The sequence below is a fragment of the Seriola lalandi genome, unplaced genomic scaffold (assembly GCF_002814215.2).
Source record: "Seriola lalandi dorsalis isolate HSWRI2012SDOR001 ecotype SW California unplaced genomic scaffold, Sedor1 jcf7180002054482, whole genome shotgun sequence".
NCBI classification, from domain to species: Eukaryota; Metazoa; Chordata; class Actinopteri; order Carangiformes; family Carangidae; genus Seriola; species Seriola lalandi.
In genome coordinates, this window is record NW_019525035.1 from 1,068,654 (window position 1) to 1,081,753 (window position 13,100).

General features: G+C 43.0%; 1 protein-coding gene across 4 annotated transcripts in view; it reads left to right on the forward strand.

Annotated features, from left to right (window-relative positions):
- lrch1 (leucine-rich repeats and calponin homology (CH) domain containing 1) overlaps positions 1 to 13,100 on the forward strand; it is an 80,540-nt gene that overhangs the window by 33,477 nt on the left and 33,963 nt on the right. For all 4 annotated transcript variants that reach the window (XM_087175690.1, XM_023412579.2, XM_087175689.1 and 1 more), the window contains exons 3-6: positions 1,828 to 1,954; positions 3,512 to 3,617; positions 9,788 to 9,924; positions 10,107 to 10,237. In XM_087175690.1, the coding sequence (XP_087031816.1) occupies positions 1,828 to 1,954; positions 3,512 to 3,617; positions 9,788 to 9,924; positions 10,107 to 10,237 (501 nt within the window). The remainder of the gene's footprint in view (positions 1 to 1,827; positions 1,955 to 3,511; positions 3,618 to 9,787; positions 9,925 to 10,106; positions 10,238 to 13,100) is intronic.

A 13,100-nucleotide genomic window follows, 5' to 3' on the forward strand; every position in this document is an offset into this window, starting at 1 on the left:
ATCTGCTTTATTTTTATTGGATCAGTCAGAAAACAGTCAGCCAATCAGAAGAGAGGCTCAGAGCCTCCTCTCTTCTGATTGGCTCACCGACCTGTTGTTACTAGAGCTGCAGAGAGAAGCCTGAGAGAGGAGATGTAAAACTACACTGAGATGGTTTTTATATCTTCTGATGGAGCAACACTTCAAATAAAACACAGAAGAAGAAGAAAACATGAATTTATCATCAAACATTTAGTGAAGATACCCTGGATACCCTTATCATTTACAATAATCACACAAATAATAATAATAAGTTAATAAATTAATGTTTAAACAAGCCAAAATACTTTACTTTTAGATGTTTTGTTACAGAAAGTGTTTGAAACCCATGATCAAAACAGTCTGTTCACATTCTGTCATTGTTACTTAAAGATGGAATTATAGTGAATATAAATGATGCCCCTTTTTGCTGGGGTCCTGAGGGTCCCTGGACCCCACTCTGAGAATCACTGCTTCACATCACTGCCTCAGTACAAAGGTAGTTAGTGCGGTTTAAAGTTGAGGCTTTACTTCAAGCAGAAGTTCGCCTCTGACAGAGGAAGCGTCAGGCGTGAGGTGATGAGACGATGAGTCGACAGGAAAAAGGCTTTAACTTTAGTTCAGGTGCCTCTGACAAACTCAGATAAAACACGGCGCTGCTAGTCCCTGTAAAGCTCCTGCTTCCTGTTTATCCTGCATATATGAAACTTCAACACACGGCTGCAGCTCTGTCTCTCTACATAGATATTTATATTTATTCATGTCTGTGTCATATCAGGATCAGGATCCAGGCCGTTTTTTAATATTTGAGTTTCAGCCTCAGAGCTCTGGGTACGGCAGCTGTCAGAGGTTTATTCTAGTTTAAGTGCAGTTATGTAATAAAGAAATAAAAAAGATCAGACTGAAGCTCTTGGATCAGGAACAAACAGACATGGGCAGGAGATCTGTAGGGAACAAGTCATTGTGTTTGTACTGACGTCACAACACCATGAATCTGATCAACAGAAAAAGAATCGCCAACACTCTATTTTAGTGTTTTGTGTATATTTTTATCTTATTTTTATTATTAGAAAATGAGCTGTTTTTGTGTTTTTTGATGTTGCTTGTCGGTCTCTTTTTCTGATGCACCAACTAATTTCGTTGTACGCAGAGTTCACAGTGACAATAAAGACTTTTTAATTCTAATTCTAAGATAATAATTGGTTACAGTCCTGATGGCTCCCTGTGTTTTAGCTGCAGCACTGAGGCATGTTTCATATGTTTCACTCCCAAAATTCATCTTTTTTTAATATTTCAACATTGATATTCAACATATCAGAGAATGTGAGTTCATCTTCGTACATAGAGGGAAAGAGGAAGTGCTGTCTACCTGTTTTCCTCGTGGGGCTCTTTGTTGTGTGTGAGGTGCAGATCCAGCAGCTGTAAACACTGGAGTGTGAATGTGAAATGACATTAAACCAACACATTGTCACGTCTCCACATTTTAACGCTGCCAGAAGATGCGGAGTAAAAATACTCATGTGGTCTTTAGAGGAGTGGATCCTGCCTCCACTTGCTCATTATTGTGCACTTATGTGTTTGAAGCACTGAGTGGAGAGTATTTGTTTTGTTTTGTTGCCTGGTTAAATTGTTTACTTTTTATTTAAAGGGGCAGTGCGCATCTTTGACACTGACGGCTCAGTTTACGCCTCTGATGAAGTGAAAAGTGGCTGTCAAGTTGTTTTCCTTTTAATGTAAAAGTGTCATATAAATAAAGTCACATGATTTCTGATGATAGTTGAGTGAGTGATGTGTGTGTTTGTGTTGCAGTCGTAACCAGCTGGGCTCTCTGCCGGCCTGTCTGTGTGGTCTTCCTCTGAGAGTCCTCAACGCCAGCAACAACAAGCTGGTGAGTCTGCCAGAGACCATCAGACAGCTGCACAGCCTCATGGAGCTGGTAAGACTGTTTACACTCTCTACCTGCTACAGTGTCACTGTTTGTCATGTTTGAGTTCCTATATACACGTGTGTGCAGTGTATGTTTTTGTTTGTATGTCTGCGTGTTAAATATGAATCCATTGTTGAAGGTGGAAGTAAACAAGTCGCCATTGCTGCTGGTGAACCAGTGCAACACTTTCAATAATGAAAAGATTTCAATTTAAATGCTTTTGTCATTTAACCGTAAAGTAATTGAATATAACTTTCAGCAGATCTGTGCTGTTACCAGCTGCAACAAAAAAAAGAAAAGAAAATCAACACTCTGCTTCATTAAATCACGTCTAGATCTCTTACTACCTGGGATGTTTACTGTCTTTATGTTTCCTGGTTGAAACTACACTTTGATAGTTTCACTAATTTACCAATTCCAAACATCTCTGCTTTCACTGGAAGTTCAAAGCAGCTATTTGTAAGTTTTGCTATTGCTACATAGCCAACGTTAGCATTAACAGCTGTTTGCTTACCGTTCCTTGCCGAGAGCTTCAGTCATCGCTGCGTTTACAGTATAATATACCTACAATAGGTTATAATACGAGCTGCTAATTCTTCAGGGCAGCCTGGTCGCTACAGTGACTCGGTATCGGAAAGTGACCGGCTGGGGCTAGCTGGTTAGCATGCTAACTTCAGTAGAGAAAATGATAGAAATAGTAGCAAAACAAGAGGGTTTCTTTCCCCCTCTGGAGACAGCTGTTGGTGAGTAAAAGTTTGATGCTGAACTTGCAACAACTGATGAGTAAACAGTTGCTAATGCTAACATTAGCTATGTACCAATAGCAAAACCTACAAACAGCCCCTTTAAATTTGTTCATTTTGACCCATTTACTGAGTTTACTGGGAACAGACTCCAGAATCTGCTTCCAAGACAATAAAAAAAAGAAACCAGAAAATATTGCTCTGTATTTTTACAACCCAGTTTTCACCTTGATCTGTGCTCATGATTTATTTGTACTTAGATTTAAAAAAAAAAAAAGAAGAAGAGAAAAACGAGCCTTAAATGTAGCTCATATGGTTCAAATTGAAATAACCAACTGTTTTTCTCGACATATGTAATGATGATCACCAGATGGGGTTGGATACAGAGGGACAACATACAAGTGTTTAAACCAGTGAATCTCTCTCTTTAATCTCTGGCTGTTGCAGATAATGCTGGAAATTATTGAGCAGAACTGGCAGGTTTGGATCAACAGGGTTTTCAGTGACCTTTTCAGATCCTTCAGCCAAAAACACTTTTATTTTTATTCTATTATTTTTTTCAATAAGGTGTTTCTCAGCTGAACTTCCAACAATCTTCTATATCGTGATATATAGTGATATCCCAATATAAAACTACATACAGTATACTGTAATGGTATTATTCAAGCAATCAGGGAATATTTGAAAGCTTCCAACATATTGTTGTCAGACTCTGCGGACTGTGTCCTGTCAGGTAATACAGGCTCAAATATAATGAACTGCAACCACGAGCTGTGAAAGTCGTGAACATGTTGTTGTCGTGTTGTCGTCTTGCCCTCTGCAGGACATCAGCTGCAACGAGATCACGGCTCTTCCTCGTCACATCGGCAAACTCAAAGCTCTGCGAGAACTCAACGTTCGCCGAAACCTTCTCTGCGTCCTGCCAGAAGGTGAGTGTGTGAGAGAAGTGAATCGTCGTCTTGACATGGTGATTTTAGAAAGTTCTTACTCGTGTCCTAAAGTTTGTTGAGATTTGGGTAGAAAACCTTTGGTTTGCTTTCTCTTAAGGTGGAATTCACATCAAACAAACCTTTATAATTGATGTTTTCTGATGATCCCTTCTTACCTTTGTATCTTACAGAAGAGAATTATGTACTTCAAGAGGTCAGTTTTAGACTCTGTTGTTTATTGAGTGTCGTTGTAAAGTCAGGTGTGGTTAGCGTCTGATTTGCGATCAAACACAGAGATGGAACAATCCGTCTAAATACATGATGCGGAGGTGTATTCATGACCACAGAGGCCTCTGTGAGTTCTGCCACACCCGTCCCAGTCCCCAAAAATACACTTAACCCTCAGTGTGACCTCCAGTCCCCAACGGTCTGCAATGAGTCAGTGACACACTGAACAACCACAGGCCTCTGGAGCTCATCCGTCTGTCTGCTGATGGGCTGAGGCTGGAGGGAGGCGGGCTGGGGACTGGAGGGCTTCCAGTTCAAAACCACCGCACCAGCTGTAAAGAGAAAAAGAAATACTCTCTCTGGTCTCAGCATGTGACATCGCTTACTCCTCTTACTATCAACTGTTTTCATTATTGATTAACCTGCTGATTGTTTACTGTTACATCAGCAGGAAATAGTGACAGATTTTCCAGAATCCAGTGAGATGTCTTCAGGATGTCTGGTTCAGAAACACAAAGAATCACAGAGGACTCGGAAAACTCTGGAAGACATTGACATTCTTTCTGTGATGATTACTTGATAATTAAAATAGTTGCAGATGGATTTTCTGTTGATGAATTAATGAATTGATTAACTGATAATCACAACTTTAAATTAGATCTTGAGATACGCATACGTTTTTCTCCTGCAGTTGGTTAAATTATTGGTGTTTTTCAAGTTAAATATTGAGAATCAAATGTTTTGCGAATATGCAAATCTGCACAGTAAACAGTTCTTTGTCGATGGCCCCCCTCAGTCTTGACTGATGAAGGTAGCTGCAGAAAACATATGAGATTAAAGAAAACATAGACTGTTATTTTGAAAACGAGGAACGTTAAACACTCCCACCTTCCCGCACTGAGAAATCTGGAGGAGTTTGATCGGCATGAACCACCTTCCTGGTCTGAATCTGATGGAGTGATTTGTTGTTGGACTCCTGTGGTAGTCAGGGACCGTCCACAGCGAGCAGGGTGTTCGAGTGTTTACCTGGTGTCTGAACATATTAGGCCAAGGATTGATAAAAACCCTGTAAGAATCATTATTCCAATCCTCATGAGTTTTGGGTAACGACTGAAAGAATGAGATCTTGGATACAAGCAGATGAAATGAGCTTCCTCTGCAGGTTGGCTGGGCTCAACCCAGGAAACAGGGTGTGGAGCTCAGACTTCTGGAAGGAACTCAGAGCTGCTGCTCCTTCAAGTTGAAAGGAGTCAGTTAAGGCGGTTCAGGCGTCTGATCAGGATCTGTCCCCTGGACGCCTCCCTGTGGAGTTTGGGCCAAGCACATCCAACTGGCAGGAGATCCCAGAGCAGACCCAAACATGCTGCAGGGATTATCCTACTGAGTCTGAGAAGGCAGAGCGATCTCCCTGAAAGAGCTGGAGGACGTGGGTCAGGAAAAGATGTGCTTTGGCTTAACCTGCTGCCAATTGGACAGTGGATGTCCGGATGTTGTAGATGTATAATCAGATCTTTGACTGTATCTGTTGAGGGAGCAAAACTGTCAAGTGAAAACCACCTGCTAGTGATTCAAATCAGGCGAAATTCTTCCACTCCCGCCTCTGGAGACTCTTTTTCTGCAACCTGTGGAAGGTCGTGAACATTAATCTAACTGGACCTCGATCAGAGTCTCTGTTGTGAAACTTGTGGTGACCAGAGGTTACCACTGCCTGTCAAGCAGCACTCTGAGACCATGAAGAAGGTCCTGGAGAAAAAGTCATTGTGTAGTGCAAATCAAAAACCAAGTTCCATGACAATCAGCCCGTTGGATTTAGATTTTTCTTGCATCCAATGGAATGAAAACGTGGCCCGCTGGAGGTCCTGACGGACAGGTGAAGATTATTAACCAACAAAGCCAGACTTTTGCCTGCGAGCTACCTTTGCATCAATCAGGCTGTTGGTCAAGTTGAACCTTCAGTCCGATGGATGTAGTTAACAAAAGGGGATCAACCAGAGTCATTAGAGATCATCCTTATTAATGTTTATACCAAATTACATAGTCACCTGGCCGGTTGTAGAAATATCTTGTTGTGTCTTTTCTTGGCATTGAAGCGAATTCACGTTCAAGTCAGTAAGACTTAAAGGCTTCTTTCACGTCCTTCATCCTTCTCTTCCCTCTCTCTTTAAAACAGAGAGAAAACATGAAACCTGCTCATGAATTGAGAACGAGGCAGAAACATTACAACTGTTTCTTGTCAGTCTTCCAACATGGCGGTGGGTCTTCGATAAAACAGACTGCAGCTCGTGGTGTCGGCCGGCTGATAGTCGAACAGAATGATGAACGACTGCAGACTGTTTTCTGAATGATTCATCCCCAGCTCGTCCAGCCTGTCGGATTTATTGCTGTGTTTTCCCAGCGTGGCATATGCTTGTCCCTCGCTATTATGAGCATCTCCTGGACGGATTGATGCGCTTTGATCTGGCTGAGCAGCTTGATGACACAGCGACAGGGAGGCTTGGAGCAGGCAGACTGGACGGCAGCCCTGACAAAGGGAGGGATGTTGTTTTTGATTTAATATTTGTTGAACTTGTGCAGACTCTCTATTCCAGCACCGGAGAGCCCCTGAGATAAGACCACCCTGACTGTTTTAGTGGTTTTTAAAAGTTCGGCCAAGCTCGGGGTGGCAGGAGTCTAATGTTAGAGATTCAAACTCAAATCTGATGATTGTATCTGCAGAGCTGGTGGAAAAATGCTCCTTAAAGCCAGAAACATCACAACGGCAGCAAGATGCTTTAGTTACCGCAATGATAGCACAACACATGTGCATATAACAAGAATTCAGAGTAATACTGCGACGCTTCTCTGCCTCTAAAGATGGTTAATTGACATTATCTTATTCCTTAACAAGTCATTTGAAAATCCGCTAATATAGTTAGCATTAGCTTTCCAAAAACAGACTTTCCTTTTGTGTCACAATATATAAACACTGTACAACAGCCAGCCTAGATAAACAGCTGTTTTACAAAACATCATCATAGCCAGTTTTAAATTAAACTGATCTCAGATAGGTTTTACATTTCTTTTTGAGACAGTTGAGATGGTTTGGCATCTGATTCGGAGGCTTCCTGCTTGGATCAGACCAAGTGATGGATCCAAAGTTTTCTCTCCTGATACCAGACTCAGATTCCTCCTCAACTCACCTGCCAACACTGAGCACAGATCTCATACATGTTTCAAATCTTCACTTTAAAGTCCACACACCTCCCTGTGTGGAAAACATGGACCAGTACCAGTCCAGTGTCGTGGACTTTTCCTCTAGCGCCATCATCAGGTCAACATTTTAATTTGTCCAGTACTTTGGTTTATGACCAAACGCTTGATCCACTGTAACCAGCTAAACAAAGCTTGTGGTCATAGTAAACATTACTACCACCATCACTGTAAACAGTGAGCACAGTGCGGTGGCTGCTTTACAACAGAGACGCTGTTTATCTGGAATTAAAACATTTGACCTCAGTGATCTCAGAAGGAGGGACCATGTTTTTGTGTATGATATAATCTCAGTTATATTTTTATCCAGTAACCAGAGGAATGCTCTCTGGTGTCGGCGCACCCTCCATCATGGCCGACATTATTGCCGCCTACAAGTGGTTTTAATTATGAAAGTCTGACGGGAAGAGTCTGTGACGATCGCTTGACGAGCTCCTCAGTGACGGTTTCTGTCCACAAACCCACACATCAGTCTGTTTGTCTTAGTGTTCACACACACACACACACACACACACACACACACACACACACACACACACATCCAGTGATCCAGTGAAGTAGAGTTTATTTATAGAGAGCCTGAAACAGCCAGGAATTACATGGAAGGAGGGACATACACAGATTAAAGGAATAGTAGAAAAGTCTTTTTATAATCAAGTTTTATAATAAGATTTCTGATTAATCCTTTAGTCTATCAAATGTGGAAAGATGGTAACAATGTCCATCACAAATTCCCAGAGGCAGGAGTGACATCTTTCTCATCAAGTTTAAAGCTCCATATTTTCTTCTTCTTCTGTGTTTTATTTGAAGTGTTGATCCATAAACAAACACTAAAACATTCAGAGAAACCAAATCCTGCAAGGTTTGGATGGTGGGTCCAGGTGGGCGGGGCTTGGTGACTGCTTTGTTGTGACATCACAAAGTTCCAGAAGTCCTGACGGCTGGTTTTAAGGCTCAGTTTCTGAATACAGGCTGTGTGCATTTCTCTGTGGACTGAGGCTTTGATACTTTCACAGTATTAGTATAGAAGCTAGAGCTGATCTATAATCACACTACACATGGACACAGACCTTTACACTGGAGGAGATTTATACTTCACTTTTGGAGGTTTTGGTTTTACCTGAGCTGCAGCCTGAGGTCACCTGTGAGGATGCACATGGATGTCTTTAAATGACTCCCCAGAAACACGTGGTTACGTCCATGTTTCTCACATTTTACAGTCACAATATTTTCCTTTCTCACACATTTATTGTTTAACCTTCAGTACTGGGTCATTGATATCTGTCTGCAGTCTTTCTACACCGACTGAACTGTTCACCGCACCGAACATTAAACAGTCTCTGTTTATGAAGTCAAATCTCCAGCTGAGCGCAATTAGAGAGAGCTTTTATTTCCAGGTATTTGAGTTCTAATGAGGAATGAAGCTGAACATGAGCAGAGACACCGAAGCGCTCGGCTGCTAACAATTACACAAACCTCCTGAACATAACAACAACAGCCGATTGTTCTTCTGTGTGATGGGAAACATGTCGGCGGTGTCAGCCATGTGAATGTGTGAATGTGTGTGTGTGTGTGTGTGTGTGTGTGGATGTCACACTGCAGATGTGTTCTGATAAGGGAACATTTATAAAGGGTTTATAAGCTGTAATTATTATGTATTTATTTATTTTATTTTTTTTTAACTGATTTGCTAAAACTTTACAGCTCAGGTATAAACCATTATCAAGAATAAATTCTGGGTTGCCAGGTTGTGATAAATCCTCCTCCATTTCTTTTGTTCATGAGTAAGTCTCCAGTTTTTTCATTCATTATCATTTGTCTTCTGGAAAAGAGTCGCAGGAAACGCATTTACAACTGCAGCGTTGCTATGGTAATAAGGGACAGCTGTGTCTCGGGAGTTACAGCGGGTCGTCCACTAGTCAGAAGGTCGGTGGTTCGATCCCCGGCTCCTCCTGTATGAATGTGTGAGTGAATGGGTGAATGTGGCAAGTACTTTAAAGCGCTTTGAGTGACAATTTAACATTCAACAGTTGAGAGTCTCCTCAGTAATACTGCAGTTATAGATGTTGGTGAAGCATTGATAAGAACTCAGGTTTTCATGCTTAATAATGAGTCATCATCATTTGCTGTTACAAATGTTAAATATCAGTTTGTTAATGAATACAGGTCCAGATGTGCTGCAGCTGTTTTCCAGAAGATGAGTGGTCAGACTTCTCACTGATGAATGAAAGCCACACAAAGACAAAAGTGTTGTGCTGGAGGAGGATTTATCACAACCTGGCAACGCAAACGCTCACTCCTCTTTCCCAACACCTCAAAGCAGTGTAGATAAAACACTCGGAGTCGTCCTGCAGGGAAAGTTTCCCATGAAGCCGAGCAGCAGATGGAGCCTTTCCTCCTGGAAAGTGAATCATTGAATATATTTATAATTTATATTTGAATAGTTTTCAGTCTTTGAGCTCATCATCATTATATTCAGTGACAGTGATGAGTGTCGGTGGACGGGCAGATGATTCAGTCCTCAGACATCAGATGACTCTTTGGACGTGTTTCCACTTATCAGGAATTTATTTCCTTCTGGCAGCAAAACATGTTTCACAAGATGCAGAAACTCATGGAGGTTAAATGAGGCTTAGATTGACTCTGAAAGACTCACTGTGTGTGTGTGTGTGTGTGTCTCTCTCCTCTTGCAGACCTGGCTGAACTTCCTCTGGTGAAGTTCGACTTCTCATGTAACAAGGTGTCCACCATCCCAGTGTGTTACAGGAAGATGAAACAGCTCCAGTCGCTCCAGTTAGAAAACAACCCACTGCAGAGTCCACCTGCACAGGTACACACACACACACACACACACACACACACACACACACACACACACACACACACACACACACACACTGGTGTCTGTATCCGCCTGTAGTAAAACGTCTGGCTGAGACAGTAGAAGAAGAAGAAACGGTTTGTCCTTCACTTGGTCCTGATGTCTCCTCTCTTCCCTCTTCTCCCCCTCAGATCTGTATAAAGGGCAAAGTTCACATATTCAAGTATCTGAGCATCGAGGCGTGTCGCAGCGAGAAGATGCCCGACTCCCTCTACCTGCCCGTCATGGAGAGAATCAGCCTATCACGGCCCACTGCCGGCAGGTCAGTCACCGCGGAGACGTATATATGCATCTGTCTTCCTTCACCTGTGTCTGTAGTGGTATCACGGCGTTAGTTTGATCAGTGACACACAGAGTGACTCACTGTGCCTGTTGCCATGGCGACATGATCGGTTCCTGGCTGTAAACTGTCTTAAATTCGCCGTATCTGTCCCAGACTCTTCTTGGCTTCTATTCGCTCTCAGCTCCTCTCAGCTGAGGATCCAACATGGCCGCCAGAGGCCTGTTACATCACCGCAAAGCCGTTTGTTTAGTTTGGTTTTTAACGACATTAGTGAGTCTACGGAGGGAGAGAAACTGTCTCTGCTGGAGCGGGAGGACGCTCTGTGATCTGAGTCTCCTCGCTCTCTCAGTCTGGAGCCAAATCCTCCATTAGTCAGCAGAAAGTGATCCGCTCTCTGGCTCCCGCTGACAGCCTGTCCACTATCAGACGCTCGCTGCAGTCAGGCCTTAAATCCCGGCGTCGGTGTGTGAGATATTATGTGATGGATGAAAGCGGATGTGAGCGGATGGAAGGAATGAGGAGATAAATAAAGGAGGAGATGTGGACAGAGCGAAGGAGGGAGTCCAGCAGAGCGATCGCAGTGAGAGGTGGAGGGAGGCAGATAGAAAAGAAAAAATGTCAGAGAAGAAAAGTGGGAACAATCCATGTAGAAATCGTAGGAATGAGAGGAGGATGGAAGGAATGAAAGGAAGGAAAGAGAGACGGACAAAGGAAGTATCAATGACTCAGAAAGGAAGAATAAAGAAAGAGCGAAGGGAGTGAAAAGAAATCAGAGATGAGCGATGGAGCACGTCTGTTCTGAACGTGGAGCTGTACCTGCTCCCCAGGTGAGGGCAGAGAGAGCGAGCAAGGAAACTAGGACACAGACCAAAGGAGGGAAGGAAGGAAGGAATGAAGGAAGTAGTACTGAAAGAAAAGAAGTGATGCTTTCAGGAGAGAAGGAGGCAGAAGAAAGACAGACAGACAGACAGACAGACAGACAGAAGCGGCTGCTGCGTTAGATTCTCCATCATTCAGCTGACGCTGAGGCCGAGCTCTCGGAGGATGTTGAACTCTGTGACGTCCGCCCACATAAATCTCTCCCAGCACGTGGGCAGGAAGAATGGTTCCGCTTCTCCTGGAGAACAAACACTCGTCCTCTGCGCACACATTCTTCTTGCCTGCTGTCTTTCTCTGTGGTTTTCATTCTTTTTCTTTTTATCTTTGCTTGTTTATCTCTTCTTCTGACTTTATTCTTGTGTCTCTCTCTGTTTTCTTTCTTTCTTTTTTCCTCACTGTCTCTTCCTCTGTCTTCTTCTTCTCTTTGGTCGGTTATCTTCAGTACGACTTTTATCGCGACGTTGGACATGTGACTGTTTTATTTCACAAAGAGTGAAAGATGGATAACGAGACAGTCGGAGGAGGTGTAGTTGTTCTTCCTCTCCTCTCGCTCCAGAGGAAGATGAGAACAGATTAATGCTATTTTTAAAACTCCATTAAAACAACGACCTTAAAAGAAAAAAAACAGAAGCTCAGTGAAGCTCTCTGCAGGTGTCCCGCCAAAATAAAACAACACAGGGAGTTACAGCTCATCTCATTGCTCTTCGCCACACCTGTATTGTCTAGCATCTAAATGATGACTGTCGGTGTGCAATGAGCACTAACATGATGTGCAGGTCAGGGGTCAGAGGTCACAGAGCCATCCATCCATCCCGTCCTTGTGAACACGATACATCAGCAGCAGCTGGAGGGAATTTCATCACATCTGGCTCAAACGTTCACTTGGACTCAAGGATGAACTGATTAGAATTTGGTGTTCAGAGGTCAAAGGTCAAGGTCACAGTGACTTCCCAAGACAAGTTTTTGGCCATTAAATCACTAATTATGACAAAATACGCTTAAAACCTTTTAATTCAATTCCCTCTATATAAACTGTACATGTTGTATCTGAGTCAGACATGGGTGTGAACCTGACTGGTTGGTGGTTGGTCATGACACAGAGCTGACTGTGGTCAGTGTCGTTTATCATGAAGCAGCTGTGTGACTGTGGATCAAGTAGAAACTCATTCAGTTCAACATGAGGAGGAGAGGGAGCGATGTTCACCGGAGGTTAATTTAGTTCTAGCCCAGAAAATATCTGTGTGTGTGTGTGTGTGTGTGTGTGTGTGTGTGTGTGTGTGTGTGTGTGTGTGTGTGTGTGTGTGAGTGAGTGATTCCAGCTCACATTATTGTTCAGTGACTTCAGGTGCTGCCTCAGAGCTGCGTTCACACTGCAGATTAAACTCGTCATAATGTTTTGTTTCTTCATACTTGATCTGATCTGAAATATTTAGACAGAGTTTGATATGAAAAAATTCCCTGTTACCTTGACAACAGTCTGACAACCAATCCCAACACAGAGACGGAGCTGTTTCTAACCAATCGTGTGACGGCTCTTTAGAAAGGAGCGTCCGCTCCTCGGCAGGTCGGATGAGCCGTCGATTCAGACGCTCTGTTCATCCACTCACTCTCATTTTCAACTGTACGTTTCGTCCCCTGTAGTTGTAGTTATCCTCTACAAAATGATCACAGGGTTCACCAAAGTGTAGCGTACAGGAGCTGTACACGACGTGGATCGAACCAGACCCATCATGCATTGCGGCCTGTCTCGTGAAAGTTCTGCAGAGGAACAGGCTAGCTGCTAACGTTAGTTGCAAACTACAAAACTGAGGCTCTGTAGAGAAGGTTGGTGCAGCGTCTCCTCTCAGCTCTGGTGCTGGATGTGATGATTCAGCTGAATGTGAGAGAGATGAAGTTTTATCTCTTTGTCTGTGTGGACATGTGATATCACAGGAGAAGATGAAGCATGGAAACATGAGTCTGA